Genomic DNA, 23,307 nt, shown 5'->3' on the forward strand with positions numbered 1-23,307 from the left:
GACGTGGTGTGACTGGGCAGAGATTCTGCCTACTGCCCGGGTGAGAGGTGCCCCTACTTTCTCTTTTTCGTAAACCCAAGGCACTTAAATTATTAAAACTGGTTCCCATTCTCCCCAGAGGCCCAGGGTTCTTTGTCCCCACTTGTGGATCAGGGTCAAGGATCACAAGAAAGAAGAGCTGGGGGAAATAACTCAGTGGCAAGGCAAGGAGCATTTCTTAAGCACAGAGGTGGGCTGGGATTAGGTTTGAGCTCTGGGATTAAGTTTTACAGATAATATTAGGATTAGGATTAACACTGAGAATTTGGATTGAACACTGGGGTTACTATCAGGTTAGAATGAATCATAATGATGGAAGGGTTTGAACTGGGGTTAGGTAGAGTTGTGGGATCAGAGCTGGAGGATCACCTCTGTCTCAAACCTCCACAAGCTTCTTTTTCACATGTTTTCCAGTGCTAAGGTTCCTTTCGGACTCTTACTGAGAAAGCACTCCTTGTAAGCCCCTGCTCTTGAGTCACACCAGGTTCTTTCCCTTTCAACCTCAGTTGCCACCTTAAGAGCTGTTGCTGCTGAAGCATTAATATTATCCTTTAGTAGGCCCTACTGAGTACATAGATGGCTCCTTTTTGGCCAATGATGATTGCAAACTACCCCCAAGAGTCACATCACAGGTTCACCTGGAATGTAATCCACACCGGAAAATGGTCGAGACAATTATGTCCAAAGCACTTCTTCCAATTACCCCCATACTTTGGTCCCCTAATTTGATGTTGCCCTGAAAGTTTATGTCTTCTGAGCTTTCAGCCAATTAAGTGGGCATGTTATAGAAATCGGTTCAAGGGCTCTTCAGAAAAAGACCTTGGGAACTAAAAGAGCTAGCTGGTTTGGGAGCATCACAAGAGGAAGCAGATGTGCACAGGGTCTCATTTCACAACTCACAGGGACTTTCAGTGTCTTCTAAGGAAGGTGGGTTGCTAACCCAGACACTCCCCCAGGGTAGTCTTTGTAGGAATGCCAATTAATATGAGTCTCACATTGATTAACAAATTATTGTACTTTTTTACTCATTCAACAAATATTTACCGAACAGCTACCAAATGTGCCCTGGGCATTGTGTATGTAGCAGTGAACAAAACGGACATGATCTTTGGAGATACACAAATATTTAATTATAAATAGTGGTAGGTGCTATAAAAGAAAAAGGAGTCATGTAAGAGAATAAAAATGGGGCCACATAATTTTGAATGGGGCCAGGGATCAGTGTTCTCTGAGGGAGTACCATTTAACTTTAAGCCTGAAATAGTTTGAATAGAAGTTAGTCAGTTGGACAATGAACCCAAATTCTTGAACATGTCTATTGTTCTTTATGCTTTTGAGTTTCAGGCTGCAATTTATTCCTTTTTGGTCTGTGGTAGACAGCTTTTGGAATCATTGCCATGAACATAACTGGCCTTCCTTGAGACCCTCAGGCCACAAGGATGGGCCTCTGGTAACCATGTTTGTATTAAAGAGCCTTGACTACACACTGTTCTATTGGCCAAAGCCGACTGTACCAAGAGTAGGCACCTGACTTAACCTGGATCCGTCAGGTTCTTTCTACTGGCAACTGGGATTCATAGATGCTAGTTAATCTATGTTGGTTTCCTGAAGTGAGGATGAGTAAGTTTGCACAGTCATGTTCTATTGTGTTCCCAGAGAACCAGTGAAAGCGGGTCCGCAGAGAAGGATGAAGCAGCTCTGTAACGAGAAGCAGAAATAGAAGAACACGTAACCAGACCGAAAAAGATATTGAGAGAATAGCCACTTGGCTTCTTGATGGTATTTTAGGTATTTCCAGTCCTTCATGAGATCTTGTTGCTTTCTGTGCATCTTGGATTCTATTTCCTTCAAAATTTTTGTTTTTTTTTTTAATCTTGAGGAAATTTAAGTAGGTTTCTGTTACTTGCTGACAGAAGAGCCCTGACTAAAATAGTAGGTTTTTATCAGATTAGCTCTACTCTAATCCTGGCCCTTTTGGAGCTGGGTTTCAAAAGAAGAGACAAGATTGAGTGTATTGGTGGTTCAGTGGTAAAATTCTCACCTTCTATGCGGGAGACTAGGGTTTGATTCCTAGCCAATGCACTGCAGCAGAGCCGTCATCCGTCTGTTAGTGGAGGCTTGCGGGTTGCCATGATGAACAGATTCCAGTGGAGCTTACACTAATGTAGACCAGGGAGAAAGTTCTGGTAGTCTACTTGTGAAAAATCAGCCACTGAAACCCCATGAATCATAAGGCATGATCCTCTGGACCATGGGGTTGTCATGAGTCACGGGCTGTCTTGACAGCTGCTAACGACACAACAACAATGTAATGGAGGTGATATGGACCATGGGGTTGTCATGAGTCACGGGCTGTCTTGACAGCAGCTAACGATGCAGCAACAATGTAACGGAGGTGATATGGACCATGGGGTTGTCATGAGTCACGGGCTGTCTCGACAGCAGCTAACGACGCAACAACAACGTAATGGAGGTGATACAGGCAGAGGAAGGACGGACCATTTTTGCCTTGGCAGAGTTTGGGAGGGATCATTATTGAAGAAGTCACATGCTCCTGGAGGGGCAGTGGGAGCGTGCTGGGTTAATGAGAGGACGGGCAGTTGGGGCAGAGGACGAAGGCACAGAGACGTAAGAAAGCAAGGAATGGCAACTAGTGGCTGAAGTGCAGGGTACACGGAACAGAAGAGTAGGAAACGAAGTCTGAGAGGAAGATTGGAACCAGATTATCTAACTTCTTATATGTAGGGAGTTTGCACCAGCTGCTAAATGCTATGTTTTATTAATCTCCTTAGCCTCCAGAAAGGGTTTAGGAAATGTCTTATACATACTGGGAACTCAAATACTTGATGAATATAACTGGCAAACAGGCAGGCAAGCAGGTTGTAGGAATGACAGTGACTTTTTATATTAAGATTTCTTTTGGTTTTAGGGTTTCCTTTTTTTCCATATATAAAAGGAAACCATTAAGATGTCAATACAGAATCTCACCTCGTTAAGTGCTATAAGTCTCTAATGAATGTGACAATTTTATGTCAGTTTAAGGGAAGACTCAAGGGCAACATGAGTCCAATGAGAGCTAGGTGTGCTGTATGACTTCACCTATTCTTGGACGTTTGGAAGAGATAGTTACTGAAGGCTTGTGAAAATCCACACAATTGAAACGAAATACTATACAAAATAAATCAGCATTCACATTTGGAGGTTCCTTGGCTTTACGTGGCTTGATTTTTGCAATCATTGTCTTCACTGTCAACAGCATCTTTGCTCTTTAGAAGTGTAGAGGCCAAGAGAAACGACGTCAACTTAAACAAATCCACAGATAATGCACCAACAGAAATGGGATTTGGTATATATAGGAATAAAAAATTAGCATTTGGTAATAAAATTAACCTAGGTAATACCCCGTGAGACCCGTTGGGTCAGGGAGGTTGGTACATGGCACTTAATCCTACCAGCCAGATTGTTTTCCTGGAAAGGGCGGTGTCTCACCGGTGGGTCACCCCTCCAGGAGGTCTGGTCAGTTTCCTCCGCGTTGAAATTAGACATCCAAAATAGGACTCTGCTCATGACTGGCTGGGGGATCAGAATGAGTTCAGGATCCACAACAAGGAGAGCTAAAAGATGCCTTTTTTGGTGGTTCAAACAATTTTGGTGGCTTATGAATTTATGAAGGAAACCCTGGTGGTGGAGTGGTTAAGTGCTACGGCCGCTAACCAAAGGGCAGGCAGTTTGAATCCACCCACCAGGGGCTCCTTGGAAACTCTATGGGGCAGTTCTACTAGGGTCGCTATGAGTCGGAATCGACTCGACGGCACTGGCTTTGGTTTTTGGTTTATCAATTTATGTCGCTGATTCTGCTATAGCTTTGCTCCTTCTCTTTCAAAAACCAAACTCGTCCCCTCTAGCAAGGAGCTCTCCAGGACTAAGCATAAGGTGTAGGCTTGCTATATGGGCACCGATGGGGATGGAGAGGCACGGATTCTGATCAAGACACCCTGTCCCGTTATTACTGGGCTCGGAGAGGGACATTTTCCAGTAGTTCAATACTCCCAAGAAAAGATCATCTCTGGGTGGAACTGGAAGTATGGGTCTGATATGGGGGCTTGGAAGAGTCTCCCAGTTGGCACTTTGAGCAGAAATACTCGCCGGCATCACCCAGACGGTCGGGCAGTGGGGTTAGAGACTTTCCTGGCAATTGGGGAAGAGCCAGACCTACTTCCGGGTTTGGAAGCACTCCTTAGCCCTCCCCACACCCGGGTAGGGGTCTCTAGGCGCATGCGCAGCCCTCATTCGCCGCTGTGGGACCGGCCCAACTTACCCTAAACAACTAACCGGCTCTTCCCCCACCCACTTGGGGCGTACCATTCGCCTTTAGGGGGAGGCAACGCGCCCCTGAGTATTCATAAGCCTCCTACCCTTCCTTAGACGGGGGGAAGGTAAGTTTGCCTCAGGTTTTAAAAAGTTCCAAGAAAAACAAGGCCTTAGAGGTCCGACGCTGAGTGATATCCCAACGCTGTCGGCTTTGCCCACAGCCTCGTCCTCTTCCTTTGAGGCGCGGAACAAAGTGGCACGCCCGGCTCCCAGCTGATCAGCTGCTGGGCTTTGGCTGCGGCTCCCTCGGGCGAGACCATTTGTGACTCCTTGGAAGGGGTGCGTGAAGAGGGGAGGGGGCGGAGCGGCCATTGTCCGGTCAGCGCAGCCTCCGGCGGAGAGTAGAGTGTTACCGGGTGAGCGCGGCCCGAGGCTTCGCCGCAGCCGCTGCTAGTCCAGAGCTGGCGGGGGCCTCAGGTCCTCCCCATCGCCGCCGCACGAGACATCGCTCTGGCTAGGGAGCGGCGGTGGGAGCTGCCGAGGGCGTCGGGTCTTCCCTCCTCCCCCGCGGTCCTTGATTCACCCGCACGCCCCTCCTCCTCAGCTCCCCTCCCTCTCCTCTCCGCGCCTCCCTAGGCCCCCCCGTCTCCGCAGGCCCAGTGGTGCAGCCCGCCTCCAGCTGACCGGCCTGGAATCCCGGCTCCGAGCTCCGGACTCGCGCCCGCCCGCGCGCCCGCTCCCTCCCCCTCCCCCCGCCCCGGTCCCCCCGACGCCGCCGCCTCCTCCGAGCGGGGCCCAGGCCCAGCCGCCGCCACCGCCGTCGCTGCCGCCGAGCTCCGCCGCCGCCGAGCACCATGGGAGACGCCGGGAGCGAGCGCAGCAAAGCGCCCAGCCTGCCGCCTCGCTGTCCCTGCGGCTTCTGGGGGTAAGTGCCCGGCCGGGTGGGGGCGGGGACCGGGGGCGCGGGCGCCGCGGCTGCGGGCAGGCCTCGGGGCCCCGAGAGGCCGAGACCCTGGGGGCTGGGCCCAAGCAGGGCCTGTAGGGAGGGGGCAGGGGCCGCGTCCGGGAGTGGGGCGCCGGGTGGGAGCCTGGGGGTGGGCAGAGAAGGCCCTACCCTGGGTGCGCTGCTTTCTCCTGGGACTCGCCTGCCTGGGGCTCGGGCCTCCAGGGGCCTCTGGGGCCAGGGGTGAGGGGAGCAGGGCAGTGGGGGAGGGAAGAGGGGGCGGTGTTGGCATCTCTCAGTGGAGCGGGGTTGCCCCCTTCCTTGGCATATTGAGGCCAGCTCGTCTCCACTCTCCCTCCCCTTGGTGTGAGTTGGTGCCCTGGCATCGGGAGGGTATTTCCTCTGACTTTTTCACCTCCCCCTTCCCCGTCCCCCAGAGACTTGCATCATCACTTCCTAAATTATATCCCAGTGCCCCATTTGCTTTTAGGAAGCTGTTCGCACGTCACCGATTTTTTAAAATCCAGCCCAGAAGCCAGGCTGGGATAAAGTTATAAGACTGTGTGGAGGTCTCACCTTTATTTAAAACATGTTTGAGAAGATCTGTAAAATTTGCTTGTTAAAAAAAAGAAAAAAAAAACCTCAAGTCAGGCTAGTTCGGGAATATGAGAGCCGATTTGCTTGATTGACTCAGATTTCCTCCCTCTCCTTCACTCTTTTAATTAAGAAAAACCATGTTCACATTGGGCTGTATGTATTATTACTTTACCATCCTCTGTTAGGGTGGAAAATTGTGAGGTGGGAAATCCACTTTTCAAAGTTACAGTTTGAATTCTTTTTGTAACATAAATGAGTATTATGGATTGCTGCCCCTCAATCTAACAGGTGCCTCTGCCATACCTTATGACTGTAGTAAGGAAACTAGAGACTTTGGAGGCCTTCCTTCTTTTTATTATTATTTTTTAAGATTCAGTGTGTTTGGAGGTGCATTGAGGCAGGAAGTAGATGGATATTTCTGGTTGAGGACATCTTGAGAGAAGTATTGAAGTATTTTTATTCTTGCTATTTTCCAGATCCTAGAAATTGTTACTGTAGAATTAGGCTATAATTTTGGGAGTGCAGAGAAAGATTAGAAAGTGGATCTCAATGTAGGTTTCTGTGAAATCTGTCAAATCCAAAGGTTGTGGTGAAAAAGTGTAGCCCTTTTCTTTTTTTAAATCTCTCTGCTTTTTCATTCTCAAAAATTTCCAAATAGAAGGACATTAGTCAATAAGTTTTGGCGTTTCCAAAAGTCCTAAGCTGTGAAAATATTTTAGGTTTATAGTCTCTCCTGCATTTTGATTTGGAAATAACTGGGTGGTCTGCTGAGTGCTTTCCTGGACAATCTAATTCCCACAAGAATCTTACGAGGTAGGAGTCATTATCTCTTTATTAGTAGGTGGGAAAACTGAGGCTTAAAGAGGATGCAGGGCTTGTCCATGGCACAGAGGGAGTGCAGGGTGGAGTTGGCGAGCTCTTCAGAGTACATAGTACCATCACGTTTGTGACATCAGTCAGCTGCCCTGGAAAAATCTGGTGTCACAGCCTGAAGACATGTGGCTCAAACAAAGTAGCTGCCAATGGCAACTAATGCCTAGGATGTATAAGAGATTTGTTTCCTGGCAACATGTATATGTCCCTGGGACCATTATCATGAGTGGAACCCTTATTGAAAGACTTATATCAAGACTTAGAAACTAAGAAATGCAGTAACCTCTGTACCTTTAGTCAGCAGGATTCTGAGTAGCATCGAGAGATTGAGAGTAGCCTAGAGGGAAAGTTACAGTGATGTTGTACTTGACCTGTAAGCCTCCAGGGGTGCCTTTTTTTGTTATTTCAGTCTGGCACTTCTTATGAACTGCTATTTGCCTAACTGTTAATGAGCACAAGCACACTGATACTATTGTGGTGAGAAGTGTTCTTTTTAATGTGTAATGCTTGAACTTTTCAAAGGTGTTTGTTTTCCTAATGTGTTTGTAGGCAATACATAATTTCCATTTTATACCAGAGCATAGCAAAATTGCTGACTTGTTTCCATCATATCATAACTGACTTTGAACATGTTTGTCCTGTGGTATGGATCAGGTTCATACTCAGTTCATTATGCATACTTTGACTATATCCAACAAATATTTGAGTGCCTGTGTACTATAATGGTGGTCAGGGGGCACTGACCCTGTCCCCTGGAGCAGAGAGCATAGAGAAGTAAATTGACAGTTACAGTAAAGTGTGCCATGGGAGGGGCACCTGCCGTAGCTGGAGTGGAGGTGAAGGAAAGATATCTCAGCCTAGACCTGCAGGATGGGTAGACGAAGGGAGGGAATGGAGATAGAGAGATAGAGAGAAAAGTGGTTCTCTCCCGCAGAAGGAATAGCATGGGTGAAGACCTGGAGGTGAGCGAGTGCTGCACAGTTGAGGAACTCAAAGTTCGTTGGGGTCAATTGGTAGATTGTGAAGGGGGATCAGCTAGGGATGAGGCTGGGGAAGTGAGAGGAATTGGTGATGTAGGGCCCCATGGTAATGCTGAGGACTTTGGACTTCTAGCCTAAGAACAGTGGGGAACTATTGAAGAACTTTGTGCAGGGAGTGACATGATTATCTTTAATGTGATTAGGTTAATCTTAACAGTGGCCTGGGTGTGTGGGTATGAGTGTGTGTTGTGTCTGTAAGAATGTGTGCTGTATGTACATTTGTGGCAGGGCTTTGAGCTGTTCTTTTAGGTTTGACCCCCTGCTGATAATTTGAATTTCCATCCCAAATATACTGAATCAAAATCTACGTTTTAACATGATCTCAAGGTGATTCTTATGTAACAAGATCCCCAGGTGATCCTTAGGTATATGTAAAAATCATCTGGGTGTGTATAATAATGTATGTGTAAGAATAATGTATACATGAGAATCACCTGGGGATCTTGGTAAAATTGTAGATTCTGATTCTGTATGTCTGGAAGTGGAAACCCTGGTGGTGTAGCAATTAAAGGTACAGCTTCTAACCACAAGGTTGGCAGTTCAGATCTGCCAAGTGCTTCTTGGAAACTTTATGGAGAGTTCTGCTCTGTCCTGTAGGGTCGTTATGAGTCGGCATCGACTCACGCAAGTGTTTTTTTGGGGGGAAGGGTGGTGGGGGGTGGAAATAGAAATTATCAACAGGGGGTTGAACCAGGAAGAACCAGTCCAGAGCCCTGGTTTGTCTGGTTGTTGCCAGGGCTGGAGGTACTGAAGACTTGTGAGAAAGAGTAATCCAGGGCAGCAGTGATGGTGGCCTAAACCAGTGTAGTGGCTGGGAGAAAGGATAGAATACATGGTTTCAGAAGCCATTCAGAAGATATCTTTGTTTTTCCCTTCATGAAATTGAAGACACACCTGTTCCCTAAAAAAATTCTGTGCAGTCTTGCATCTTATGGAGACCATAGGTATATAAAGTCAGCTAGCCGGAGCCCACACCCAACCCTTTGCAGAGGAGCCTCTCAGCAGAATGTTCTGGCAGGAGCAGACTAAAGGCAGTTTCTTTAGGATTGCTCCTTTCTCCAGTGCCTCGGGCTGAGGAGCTTGCTGCCCAGCATTGCCCAGTCAGGACACCAGTGTGTGTGTGCGGGGGGGCTTGATTAAGTAGGAGAACTTTAAGAATGCCGAGGGGAGCATACAGTTCAAATGTGTTAGTGCTTAGAACGCTCCAAGTTTCCAGTTCTCTCCCTTTTGGCTTATAGTGTGTAAGTTGTGTCCATGTTGTGCTGATTTTATAGAGAGACTATCTCTCCATTGGGTAGCTTTGCTGCCTTGGAAATTGTTGAAGATTAACCTCTTTATCAAAGCTGGAAGTTGTTTGTACTGTATACACAATGATTTTAGGGTTAATGACCATAAGAAACAGTTTTTTTCCTGAGACATGAACTTAATATTTTCTGTGAAATATGGGCATGTTCTTGGCTCATTTTAGGAATTCGACATTCAGGCAACAAGTATACTTGTCTGTAATCGTTACATCTGAAATGAAATTGTAAATTAGCAAATTCATACATTTCCTGTAGTTGAAATATATACATACACAGAAGCACTTTATAAACTTTGCAGACATAAGTGGTATCAGTTGCAGCTACGTTTGAAATGGTTTAGACGTTAAAAATGTACTGAAGCATAAATATTTTCAAAAGTTGTTGAAAGAGCAGACCTAGAATATTACAGAAAAGACAACAAGAAGAATAAGAATAGAGAGTAATTGGTAGGATGGGAAAAGATGGAAATTTTTTTCCGATTGTACTTAGTAAGTATGAAAATCCAGTTTTGCTTTCGCAGTTGGAGAACTCTCAGAAAGCCGCATTACAGACGCCTCGGGAAGTACTATTTCTTTGGTGAATAAGCTTAAAGTGCAGTGCACATAAATGTTCACTCTGGTATGCAGGGCGTAGAGTATTGAAATACGGGGCTCGTCAGGTGAACGTTCACTGTTCGATGGGGAAAGATGAAGCTCTTCTGATCCAATGAATGATGTCATAAAACAAATATTACATGGATACATTTCTTTAGGGAGATAGATTGCAAAAATAAAATACTGATAAAATCTATACTATTGAAGTGTTTTACCTATCAGCTAGATCTGCTGGAAAACAGACGTGTTTTGAGTAAAGATGGGAACGGGGAGAGGTCAAGAGTAATCTCCCAAAGTAAATTCCATTCGTTAAATGGTTACTAGTAGAAAGCTGATGGAAAATGTAACACAGTTTATCCCATTTTATTTCTGGCAATCACAAGATAACTGAGTAAGTTTAGCTTAAATAGAACCAATGTTTTTTTCCTCTGAGCCCAGGTTTGTGAGTTGATGTAGAACATTAGCACCTCTGTTTCTGTCACTGTATAGATCAGCTGGCTCTGGTGTGGCTGGATCCTACCAGTGCATGCCCCTCATACTTGGTTTGCTTTTTCAGTTTCAGTCTCCCAATTGGAACGTGTTGCCACACTTCAGCCAGCTTAACCTGGGCTTTCAAGTTCATGAGAACAGCGTGTGAATCACTGTTTAATCAGTAGGGTGGTCGTTCCAGTGATGTCACTATATTATCCCTTGATTATAAAATCCCCTGAAACATTCCCTTAAAAACAAAACAGATTGTTTATGCAGTTAATCAATGTCTTTGGGTATTATATGCACCTGAAGATAATGATTTTAATTAAATATTCAGTGTATTTTGAACCGTTAGTACGTTTATCTACTTGCTCCATTTTCCTGTTATATTTGGGGTATCCAGAAGATAAGAACTTTCCCCCTTTGACGTGATGGAACACAGGGAGATAATTTTTTTTTTTTTTAGTAAAGCAGTGACCTTTGTTTCTACTAGTTTGAGGTAATAGCTTTTTAGAATTAGAGCCAGTGAACATGTAGGACATGATAGTACTCTATTGGTATTATCCTCTTCTCTCCTCATCCCTCCCTCCCCGGAAAAAGAGAAGAATCCAGTACTTTAAGTTGCTCTGCAAAGTTTTGACTAAAAGTCTCTTCGTAATCCTTAAGGCTATCAAAGTTAACGTTAAACCCATTGCAGTTGAGTCAGTTCCGACTCAGCGACCCTATAGGATATAGTAGAACTGCTCCATAGGGTTTCCAAGGAGCAGCTGGTGGAATCAAATAGCTGACCTTTCAGTTAGCGGCCATAACTCACTGTAGCTCTTAACCAGTGCGCCACCAGGGCTCCAAAGTTAACATTAGTTTTCACAAATTAACCTTTTCCTAGATGGCAAAATCAGTGAGCTAAGGGTCCTTTGAAAGGAATAAAGTCTTAAAAAAAAAAAAGTATTAAATATTATATACGTAGAGGAGAGTATTAAGAGGGTGGGAACTGAGATAATTTGGATTTTTAAATTAGGTCTTCAGGAGTTTGTGTCTGTGCAAAGTGATGCAAAGTTTTGAAATCCTGCAATAATCACAGATTGAGATTGAGATGAAAAATTCTTTTCTCTTTATGAAGAAAGGTTAAGTTTGTTATCTTAAAGAAAGCCAAATGAAGAAAGTGACTGGTCAGTACCCAACATATATATAATTTTAAAATAATGATTCAGATTCTGGCTTGTTGAATGCTTGGGACTTGGTGTCACAGTGGTTTGTAAAAGAGGGCCTTAAGTCCAGTTGTGTGGATGACACTGATGTCATTCAGCTCTACTAGTGGCTTTGAGGAACAGGCTAACCCTGCTCTGGACTGACTTCCTATGTAACAAGATTAAATTGCTGAATGAGATATTTAGACATAAGGAAGAAATTTCCTATATACATTGAATGCAGAGGGAAGTTAAGGAACTTTAATTAAAGCACTTAATAACCATAATCTAAAACACTGTTATAGAATTGCACTGTCCAGTATGGTAGTCACTAGCCACATGTGGCAATTTAAATTCATTTAATTAAAATTAAACAAAAATTTTTTTCCAGATTAATTAAAATTAAACAAAATTAAAAATTCAGTTCCTCAGTCACATCAACTGCATATTAGGTGCTCACTAGCTTAATAACTAGTGGCTACGCAGTAGACTTGACAGCACATGACAATAATAACCTCCCTATTGGAAAACACAGGTATAGAACATTTTCACTCTCCCAGGAAGTTCTGTTGGCAGTGCTGTTCTAGAATGTTGACCTGATAGGTGTCCAAGATTTTCAGCCTATTATGGACTTTCCAGACCTCCGTTTTCTCATATTTGGAAAATGAAGGACTTGATTAACAGAAGTCTTAACGTTTTATTTCCAGTGGAGACAGTAATGCCATTGTTATTCCAGATTCTTGGGAAGTGTTCCTTTGATCAGTTATTGGAATAAAAATTTTAGTACAAGTTAGTCTGATTTGAATACTTTTTTCCATGTTAGCTTTTGACTCAGTCATCTCAGCTCCTAACAGTATTAAACTGATAATCTCAGAAATCTATGCAAGGGAGGTGTTGGTCTAATAAAGTCAATTTTTTCTCTTTAGTGAGAGAATTTTTGAACGTACTCACCTTGGATTAAGTGACTTATAGAAGAACAATTTGTTTTCACAAATGTAAATCTCTAGTGGCAGCTTTTGTTATGTGATGAGGGATAAGTACATCAGATTTTTTTAGTAAATTCAAGTTCCCATATACAGAGAATAGCAGAGTGTATCAGAATATCCAGCCACAGCGGGCAAAACCAAACTGATCGCACCAGGCTACGAGAATGGCATGAGATGAATGAAAATGTCATGTCATCCATGAGACCAGGGGACAGAGCTGCAAACACTGCTGGGTACCCAAAGTAGGGGCCGCAGCTGTTAACCAGAGGAAGGAAGGCCTGCCAGCTAACTGCACCTGTTCATTCAGCTGTACCAGATGTCCTGTATCATAGGCAGCCACAAGTTTCTATTAGGACAGAAAAATACCCTGGGAGAGGTCTTAAGGACATAGGAGCTACTTGCTAGCACTCTGACCTCTGGGGGAGGGACCCACACCACAATATTTTGTGTTTCTAGAGTGTAGACAGTCTCTATTCATCCTCACTGTTGCGCCTCTAATGACATGGCAGAGTGGGATTGGTGGTATCGTCCTTGAGACCTTTTAAGGAGTGCCATTTGGAGTAACAGTTTTTGATGTCCTATCTGCTTCTTGAACTCTGAAACTTTGGTTAAATTGAAATGCATTTGTATAAAACAGTCGCACTGACAGCTACATTTCTGGAAGGAGAAGCATTCTGACCATCCAGAGTATACTCTTCCTTAAGTCAGGTTATTGGGCCAGGCACTTTGTTTTCTCTTACAGGCTTACATTGAGGTTTCTGTACAGAGAAGGCTTCTGTGGCTAATGGTTCTTAACTGGAAGAGCTGGGGAAGGAAGTTGGGGAACACGGAGAAGATAGAGGGCTTTGCTGATCATGTCTGGGCTTTCAAAACCTCTGCCTGTTTCAGGTTATCCTTTTTCAGTTTCACCCCTTCCTAGGGTGCCTTATATGGACAGATGTGCTGGCAAAGTTATCTCCAGATAAAAAATTTTTTTTTTAACATAATGAATGAGACATATAAAGAAGATTGAATAATGCAGTCATTTTTAAACTGGTCAGAAGTATATTAACTACCAAAAAATAATAAAAGTAAACTGGAGAGAGGGGAAAGATGTGTATTTCAGTGTGAGTTATTTCTAGATTTGTGATTTCTTAGATTCTGTGCCTGGGGAGGCATGGATGGTATTCCATTTTGGGGCATCCATTTTAGGGGAGTATAGCTTGTATGGAAACTCTGGTGGCGTAGTGGTTAAGTGCTGTGGCTGCTAACCAAATGGTCTGGTAGTTCAGATGTACCAGGCACTCCTTGGAAACTCTATGGGGCAGTTCTACTCTGTCCTGTAGGATTGCTCTGAGTCGGAATCGACTCGACAGCAGTGGGTTTAGTTTTGGTTTTTTATAGCTTGTGTAGGGTATAGAAGTTGCTATGTATAGGGTTGCTGAGTTGGAACCAACTCCATGGCACCTAACAACCACATAGGTTCTAATGGAATCCCTGGATGGTGCAAATGAGTAAGGCACTTGGCTGCTAACTAAAAGATTGGAAGTTTGAGTCCGCCCAGAGGTGCCTCAAAAGAAATAAATGCCTGGCAATCTATGTGGGAAAAATTAACCATTGAAAACCCTATGGAGCACTGTTCTACTTTGATACACATGGGGTCTCCATAAGTCAGGATTGAATCATGGCAACTGCAAAAAAAAAAAAAAAAAAGTTTCTAACTATAGCATTCTTTTTTTATCCTTCTTCAGTTGCCACTGAAATCCAGAAAACCAGGTTTTTCAGGTCTTTGTATGTTTGCAAATGAAACTTTACGTGTATATACAAAATCTTCACAGAGTATAACTTTACTATGTGCAGTTCTATCTAGTTTGCCTTTCCCTTTCAGTATAACACAAAGATGTGCTACTCACCTTTAAAGGAAAAGTTCTTGGATGTTCACTCACAAAAATGTTTTCATAGAGGAACTTTTTTTTTTTTTTTTAATTTTGTTGCTTTGGGCAGAAATGTATTTCTAGTTTTTGTGGATAGGTCACTGTTAATTAGAACTTTGCATTCCTCGCCTGTTACCCCCCTCCCCCAACCTCCCAAATACTTCTGTGTTTGAGCCATGCATTTTATGTGTAAGGCTTATCTTTTTATTTAGTGCATATTGGGCAGAATCTAATCAAGGAACAGTTGTCTGTGGCTTAAATGATGAAGTCTTTCCAAATGACAGAGGCAATCTTAAGTGAAAATGTGCAGTATTGCATGCATACTGGAGTTGCTTTGAGGGTTTATAATCTCAATAGTACATCAGTGTGGATTGATTTAGAAAATGATAGTGGCAGTAAAACTGTCATGTGGAAGTATATGCCACTAATGATTGCATTTTCATAGGTTTGGTTTTAGGCTGTGTAGTGACTCAGTATTTTTAATCTGCTAGTTGGAGGCTCCCTAAGTTTACTTTGAAGAGTTTCCATTGTAGATATTTACATTGTGTATTTTTGGTTGGAGCTGGGGACATAAAGAATGGACTGTGTTGGTTTTATGTTTAAACTTGGAGTGCAGAAAAGTCAACTGGACAGATCCGTGTCAGACACCAGATTTGGAGGTGAGTTGGAGAGGTGAGGACACAAAAGGTGGTTAAGGGGGAGAGTGGAGTATAAAGGGGATGAAGATGGGGAAATGTGGTTTGAATTCAAGTGCTGGTAAGGAATGAACCAATGAACCTGCTTTGTGGTCACCACTTTCTTAGTATATGAAAAACAGCCATGTTGCAAGGGCTGGAGAAAGTTTTATACAAGTGGTGGGTGGGGTTAAAGAAAACCTATCTTGAAGTGTGTGGTGTTAAGTCTCCCCAGAGTCTTACAAAGAAGTGGTAAAGATCACAGGATAACTGTGGTGTAAATTCCCTACTAGAGTTTCTTGGAAATAACAGCAGCTTTGAGCAAAAATGGAGTTACGTCTGTTAGAACCACGTGGGATCTTTCTTCTGCTAAGCCCAGAGGCACCTTCTCAGACACTTAAAGAATGTCTGTTCATGGTCTCTGCAGCAGGCCACGGGGGCTCAATCTACTTTCTTTCCTTTATTGGTACTACCGCACTCTATTCATCGGAAATTCTTTTCTGCCCTTTCACCTCCAAGCTTGGCAGAGAGTTCAACAGAGTCTCGCCTATCTTCTGCCTTTACTCGCTGTTCTCGGAAAAACAACTCACAAGCCCATCTTTTAAAAAAGTTGTAACAGCTAGTATGTATGGGGCAGGTTACATTAAGTCTTGAAGAATTTAATAGTAGTGCCTCCTGGGGAATAGGAGAGGCTTTTGAAGGACCATTTCTCATCTAAGTTAGGCTCCTCCAAAACTCCTCCAGGGACAAAGGGCATGCTGATCTCTTCTCTCCAGAATGCCAGGTGAGCTCAGTGGCTAGCCATAGGCTTTGCAATCACAGAGTTGGGTTTAAAACAAGACTTTATCACTTTCTGCTTGACTTTGGGCACTTCACCTCTATGCCTCTTTATTTTTAAAAAAGAATATATTATCTATCTTAGGGTTGCTTTGAGGTTAAGTGAGCTCTAATGCCGGTCAAGCCCTTGGCACAGTGCCTACTCATGGTAATTACATTTATTAAGGACCACCTTTCCAACCCCTGAAGGAAGGAGTATTGGTGACAGATTAATAGATGCAGAGTTATCTTGTCTCAACTGGGCAATTCACATTTATGGTGATCTCTAGACTCATGCCTCCTAGTTTGTTGATCAGGCTTCTGACCAGCCTGCATGTAAGTCTGTTTGGCCATTTTCCAGAGGCAGTCTCTTGTTAGCGAGCATTTGTTAAGTCCCCTGTTGTGTGTCTTGAGCTCTGCTAGGTATGGGGGTACCAAGCTCTGGCTTCTACCCTGAGAAAGTGCTCAGTCTAGAGGGGGAGGCAGACTGACAAAACAGTGAGGAAAGTGCTATGGGGACGTCATTGCAGGTACTGTGAGAGCACTCATGGGGCCATGTTACCTAGACTGGGACTGGAGGAGGGCCAGGAGAGTTTCTCTGAGGAGATGGTGCTTGAGCTGCTTACGAGAGATGAGCAGGAGTTAACCAGGTTTGTGCAAAGTCACAGAAGCTGAGAAAGCATGCTGAATTCAGAGAATTGCAGATACAACTCAGTGTAAGATGTTAGCTGCGGTGTGTGGCAGGAAGCAAGATGAAGGTGGGGATGAAGCAGGAACCAGTTGTGAAGGTCCTTGATTGCTGTGCTAGTGAGTTTAGAATTTATTCTGGAAGCAGTTGGGAGCCATTTAAGGACTTTAAGAGTCTGTGACAGATGATACTATGTTTTAAGAAGTTTGCTCTGGCAGCAATATGGAGGATGAATTGGAGGGTTTAAGTATGGAAGCTGAGAGCCCAGTTGGAGATTTTAAACCTTTTTGGGCCATGGATCCCTTTGGTAGGTCTGGTAAAACCTATGGATCTCATTTGCAGAATAATGCATAAAATACCTGTGATTACAAAAGAAACAAATTATATCGAAATATATTTCTGTCCAGGGACCATGGGGTCTGTGGACCTTAGATAAAGCAATGCTGAGTGAATGGTGCAGTGTAGGAGCTAAAAATGAGTGAAGGCTGAAACTTGGAGGTGGGAACTGAAGAGGAGGTTTTGGGTATAAGAGCAGAGACAGATTGTCATGGCAGGAAGGGGTTGGGTAAAGGAGAAGAGAGACAGATAGCAAGGTTTTTGGCATGGGCAGCTGGGTGGAAGATGATGTCCATCACATATGGTGGGAATGGAAGTTCCTTTGCTTACAAACTGGTTTGATTTTGAAAGGTTGTGAATCCATTTATTCCTAAGTCTAGAGTGAAATTGTAGAAGCAGCCTCTAATGCCATCTGTCAATGCTGTACAGAGTTTTGTTTGTTAGAACAAAGTTTATACTTTGGAAGTTCTCTTAAGTTGAAATGATTCTGTACTAGAAGATGAGTGGGTTGTGGGAAAGAGATAATTAGTTTTGGACACATTGACTTTATTATTTTTTAATGATTTAGGTAGTTTGTTAGTATACTTAAATTATGTCTTTGTAATTTAAATTGAGTATCACATATATAGTTAAAATGCACAAATCCTAAGTGTACAGCTGGATGAATTTTCACAAAGGGAACATACCCATGTAGCTATAACACCTGTATCAAGAAATAGCATTACTAGCATTACTCAGAAGCCTGCTTCCTATAATATTCTCTTCCAGTCACGGCCCCCTTTTGCAAGGGTAATCAACTATCCTGACTTCTAGTGCCATCAGTTACTTAACAGTATTTTTTACTTCTTAGATCTTATTCCCTGCCCCCCCCCACAACTGAGGCATAACTTAATTTACTGTACTCATGTCAAGTGTCTACCTTGATGAATTTTTTTGTACAACTTGATGAATTTTTTCATATGTGTACACTTAACATAAGCATCACCTACACAGATCGAGATATAGTTAGTACATTTCCTGCATCCAGTAGAAGTCCCCCTTGTGCCCTATCCCAGTTGATAACCTCTACCCGTTGCTCTCCAGTTGATTCTGACTCATAGTGACCCTATAGACAGAGTAGAACTACCCCATAAGGCTTTCAAGGCTGTAGTCTTTACAGAAGCAGACTGCTACATTTTTCTCCTGCAGAGTGGTTGGTGGGTTCAAACTGCTGACCTTTTGATTAGCAGCCGAGTGCTTTACCACTGTTCCGCCAGGGTTCCTTATCCCAGTTGATAACCCCACCTTTTTTGACCTTTATCATCATAGATTACTGTTGCCTGTTTTTATATTTTCTGTAAATAGAGCCATAATATTTACTCTTTTGTGTATGGCTTCTTCCCCTTAGCATTATGACTGAGATACATCTATGTTTGTGCAGTAGTTCTTTTTCATTGCTTTTTAGTATTCCATTGTATGATAACACAATTTATCCATTCAACTTTTGTGGGTTTTCTGGGTTTTTAGTATTATGAATAATGCTGCTATCGATATTCTTGCATGTGTCTTTTGGTGGACATAGGTATATACATAGGTGTATACCCAGCATTGCATTGGGCAGATCTGCCGCAAAGGACATCTTCAAAGTGTTGAAGAGCAAAGATGTCACTCTGAAGACTAAGGTGCGCCTGACCCAAGCCACAGCATTTTCAGTCACCTCATATGCATGTGAAAGCTGGACGATGAATAAGGAAGACTGAAGAAGAGTTGACGCTTCTGAATTGTGGTGTTGGTGAAGACTGTTGAATATACCATGGACTGCCAAAAGAACGAACAAATCTGTCTTAGAAGAAGTACAACCAGAATGCTCCTTAGAAGCAAGGATGGTGAGACTGCGTCTTACATACTTTGGACATGTTGTCAGGAGGGATCAGTCCCTGGAGAAGGACATCATGCTTGGCAGAGTACAGCGTCAGCGGAAAAGAGGAAGACCCTCAACGAAGTGGATTGACACAGTGGCTGCAGCAATGAGCTCAAGCATAGCAACGATTGTAAGGATGGCACAGGACTGGGCAGTGTTTCGTTCTGTTGTGCGTAGGGTCGCTATGAGTTGGAACCGACTCAGCGGCACCTAACAACAACAACAACATACCCAGCAATAGAATTACTGAATTATCTTAGTATTTAGTAGATACTGCCAGTTTTCCAAAGTGGTGGTATTAATTAATTTTGCACTCTCATCATCAGTTTGAGAGTTCTGGCTACTCCACATCTTTGCGAGTACTTGACATTGACTGTCTCTTCATTTTAGCCATGTGTAAGGCTGTTGCATTGGAGCCTGGTGGCTGGTGGTTCAAGAGCTTGGCTGCTAACCAAAAGGTCAGTAGTTCAAATTCACCGGTCACTCCTTGGAAACCCTATGTGGCAATTCTATTCTGTCTTATAGGGTTGCTATGAGTTGGAATCAACTTGAAGGCAATGGTTTGAGTTTTTGGTTTAGGGCTGTTGCCTTATGGTTTTAATTTGTATTTCCCTGATGACTAATAAAGTTGAGCGCCTGTCTTTATTGGCCATTTGGCTAAACTTTTCTCGTGAGGTGCTTATTTAAGCCTTTTGCCCATTTTTCCATTGGGCCATCTGTTTTTTTTCTTAGGAGTAATTTGTATATTTGTAGGAGTTATATATTCTGGATATGAGTCTGTTTAAAGATGTCATGTAAATTTCTTTGTATAGTTTTATCATGTCTTTTGTTTTTTTAATTGGAAAAGGAATGTATTCAAATTCAAACAACACAAATAGATATACAATGAAAGGGATGTCTCCCTCTTATACCATAACCTTAGTCCCACTTTCTAGTGAGAATCATGGTTAAGTTTCTTGAGTATCCTTCCAGAAATTTCCTGTGCATCCACTAGTTTTATCCCGTTTTCTAATACAAGTAGTAGCATGCTACACACTATTCTGCACCTTGTCGTTTTTCCTTAATATATCTTAAGAGTTATTTCTAAATCAGCGTATGTATTTCTAGCTTCTTCTTTTAAAGGGTAGCACAGTATTCCAATAGGTGGAGATACCAGACTTAACCAGGCTATCTGATGTCTTCTTGATGGGTATTATTATTGTTATGCTACAAAAATGGTGTCAGGTGTGTTGAATTTTCAGGGCTTATGGAACATCTAAGTGTGGAAATACCTTAGATGTCTGAAGTTTAGGAGAGAAGATGGACTAGGGTTACACTATGTAGGGTGACATGAGTGCATAGGTCATAGCTGAAACCAAGTCATACAGGAAGAGCTGTTAGACCAGTGGTTCTGTCTGGGGTAGGGATGGGGTTGTCAGAATCACTTTAGGAACTTTTTCTAAAAAACATTACTGCTGCTTCCCCCAGCTTCAATTTATTGGGTCCAGAGTGGAGTCTAGGTAGTTCATTCTTGCCTTTTTTCTCTCGTCCCTTGATGTACTCCTGTGTATGTCTTTCTTTTGGGGATCCAGTGGTAAAGAGTTAGAAGATAGCTGAGGATGAAACCCTGAGAAACACAAGTAGGAAAGTAGACGTTTGGGAAGAATATGGACCAAACCAAAAACCAAACCCACTGCCATTGAGTTGATTCTGACTCATAGCGACCCTATAGGACAGAGTAGAACTGCCCCATAGAGTTCTCAAGGAGTGCCTGGTGGATTCGAACTGCTGACCTCTTGGTTAGCAGCTGTAGCACTTAACTACTATGCCACCAGGGTTTCCAGATGGACGGAGAGGAGAAAATTCAGGAGCATGTAAGGTCACTAAAAACAAGAGGAAGAGGGGATAGTTTAATGAGTGAATGACAGTTGAGTCATGCTTCAAAGAGTGGTCCAAACCAAACAAGCCTGTTGCCATTGAGTCGATTCCGACTCATAGTGACCCTGTAGAACTGCCCCATAGAGTTTCCAAGGAGCGCCTGGTAGATTCGAACTGCCGATCTTTTGGTTAGCAGTTGTAGCACTTAACCACTACACCACCAGGGTTTCCAAGAGTGGTCTGGTAAGATGATAATTGGAACTTAACTTCTCACCTGCATGAAGGTGCTAGAGGAATTTAAGTAATGCCTTTTTTGCTTAGTCATACTTCTCTAGCCCAGCATGGTACCAGGGTACCTTTTGTGGAAAATTGCCGTAATGGTATCTCATGTGTGTCAGGAATTAACAACTTCCGTTAGTGATCCACAGAGCCAACGTTCATGAATTGAAATAAACATTTTTTTAGTCTATTTATACGTTGGGTGAATTTAAAGAAAAACAGAACTTGAAATACTAATTTCTTAGGTTTCAGGAAGTCATTCCTCATTGTAGTCATCTAGTCTCTAGTGGACAAAATACACTCCCCTCATCTGTCTTGATATTTTGCTTAATTTTATAGACTTGATCCTTTTCTTCCAGCTTTTGTTTTTCTAGGAAGACGTCCTAGACTGTATTATTACTTTTTATTTAGTCTGCACTTTCATCCATGTGAATATTTCACCTGCCTTTCCTGAAGTCTTTCCAAGTGTGGTTATATCTTTTTTTGAAGTTCATCTATATTGCTGAGAAAACACTTGATTCTCTATTTTTTAAAGGGGCATAGATTGGGGTAGGATAGGAAGGAATGATCATGTAGGAGGTAATTAGATTTGTTTCTTAAAAAAAGCTCAGTATATATTTAGGAAAAAGTAGATGAAGTATGAGGTAACATGAGGGGCAGATTTCTTGGCTGATACTACTTTAATACTGTTTTATTCATGATTATAGGTTGTATGTGTCAGTATGATACAGGGAAAAGGACATATTAGAATTATTAGTGAAAAGACAGCGTGATTCAGTGGAATACTACGCATTGATAAAGAACAGTGAGGAATCTGTGAAACATTTCATAACATGGAGGAACCTGGAAGGCATTATGCTGAGTGAAATTACTCAGTTGCAAAAGGACAAATATTGTATGAGACCACTATTAAAAGAACTCAAGAAAAAGTTTAAATAGAGAAGAAAATATTCTTTGATGGTTACGAGAAGGGGGAGGGAGGGGGGTGGGAAGAGGGTATTCACTGATTAGATAGTAGATAAGAACTGTTTTAGGTGATGGGAAAGACAACACACAATACAGGAGAGGTCAGCACAACTGGACTAAACCAAAAGCAAAGAAGTTTCCTGAATAAACTGAATGCTTTGAAGGCCAGCGTAGCGGGGGCGGGGGTTTGGGGACCATGGTTTCAGGGGACCTCTAAGTCAATTGGCATAATAAAATCTATTAAGAAAACATTCTGCATCCCACCTTGGAGAGAGGCGTCTGCGGTCTTAATTGCTAGTAAGCAGCCATCTAAGATGCATCAGTGGGTCTCAATGCACCTGGATCAAAGGAGAATGAAGAACACCAAGGATACAAGGTAATTACGAGCCCAAGAGACAGAAAAGGCCACATAAACGAGAGACTACATCAGCCTGAGACCAGAAGAGCCAGATGGTGCCTGGCTACAACTGATGACTGTCCTAACGGACCACAACAGGGAACCCCTGAGGGAGGAGGAGAGCAGTGGGATGCAGACCTCAAATTCTCCTAAAAAGACCAGACTTAATGGTCTGACCGAGACTAGAAGGACCCTGGTGGTCATGGCCCCCAGACCTTCTGTTGGCCCAGGACAGGAACCATTCCTGAAGCCAACTCTTCAGACAGGGATTGGACTGGACAATGGGTTGGAGAGGGATGCTGGTGAGGAGTGAGCTTCTTGGATCAGGTGGACACTTGAGACTATGTTGGCATCTCCTGCCTGGATGGGAGATGAGAGGGTAGAGGGAGTTAGAAGGTGGCAAAATGGACACAAAAAGAGTGGAGGGAGGGAGTGGGCTGTCTAATTAGGGGGAGAGCAATTGGGAGTATGTAGCAAGGTGTATATAAGTTTTTGTGGGAGAGACTGACTTGATTTGTAGACTCACTTAAAGCACAATAAAAATTAAAAAAAAAAGTGTGAGTATTAATGACAAGTGACAAATTTCAGATGTTCTGAAAATACTACTTTGCTGTATGTTATTTTCTATAAACATTCTTCAGTTTATTTAGCTATATGAGTGGCATCAAGACTTCCAACTGGTTTTGCCATAGCTGACGAAGCAACACCTGAACAGACCCAAATTTTTAAAATGTGGGTGAACCGAAATGATAATCAGAACAGGAAAATTTACAGGTCGAAGCCCTGCTAGAAATTTCATCTCCCTTTTAGAAAACAAGGGCAGCGTGTGCGTTGCATAGCAACCAAATTTCTTGGCCAGCAGAGCTGGAAACAGTGGTAACCTGCTCAAAGAGGACAGCTGACTGCTCAGCATTGGATGTGTGTTGCTCTCCACAGTCCTGGCAATAATCCATTCTCCCTCATCAGGCTCCTGAAAGGGTTAACTACGCCTCTTCCGAGCCTCCCATTCCAGGGCTTCAGTCTGTAACTTTTCCCATTCCGGTTATTGTTCCACTTGGCTCACATTTTACAAATTTGAGTCTGCTCTGATTTTGCTTCATTGGCCATGACCGAACCGATTTGAAGCCCTGACGGCTA

At 43.1% G+C, this 23,307-nt stretch overlaps 1 protein-coding gene across 1 annotated transcript in view; it reads left to right on the forward strand.

Moving 5' to 3' along the window:
• Positions 1–5,101: 5,101 nt before the first annotated feature.
• The window catches only part of ZFAND3 (zinc finger AN1-type containing 3), a 403,887-nt gene continuing 385,681 nt past the window's right edge, over positions 5,102–23,307 (forward strand). Inside the window, exon 1 of the mRNA XM_049891242.1 lies at positions 5,102–5,275. Coding sequence (XP_049747199.1) covers positions 5,205–5,275 — 71 coding nt within the window. The 5' untranslated portion in view covers positions 5,102–5,204. The remainder of the gene's footprint in view (positions 5,276–23,307) is intronic.

This window comes from Elephas maximus, chromosome 1, assembly GCF_024166365.1.
Source record: "Elephas maximus indicus isolate mEleMax1 chromosome 1, mEleMax1 primary haplotype, whole genome shotgun sequence".
NCBI lineage: Eukaryota > Metazoa > Chordata > Mammalia > Proboscidea > Elephantidae > Elephas > Elephas maximus.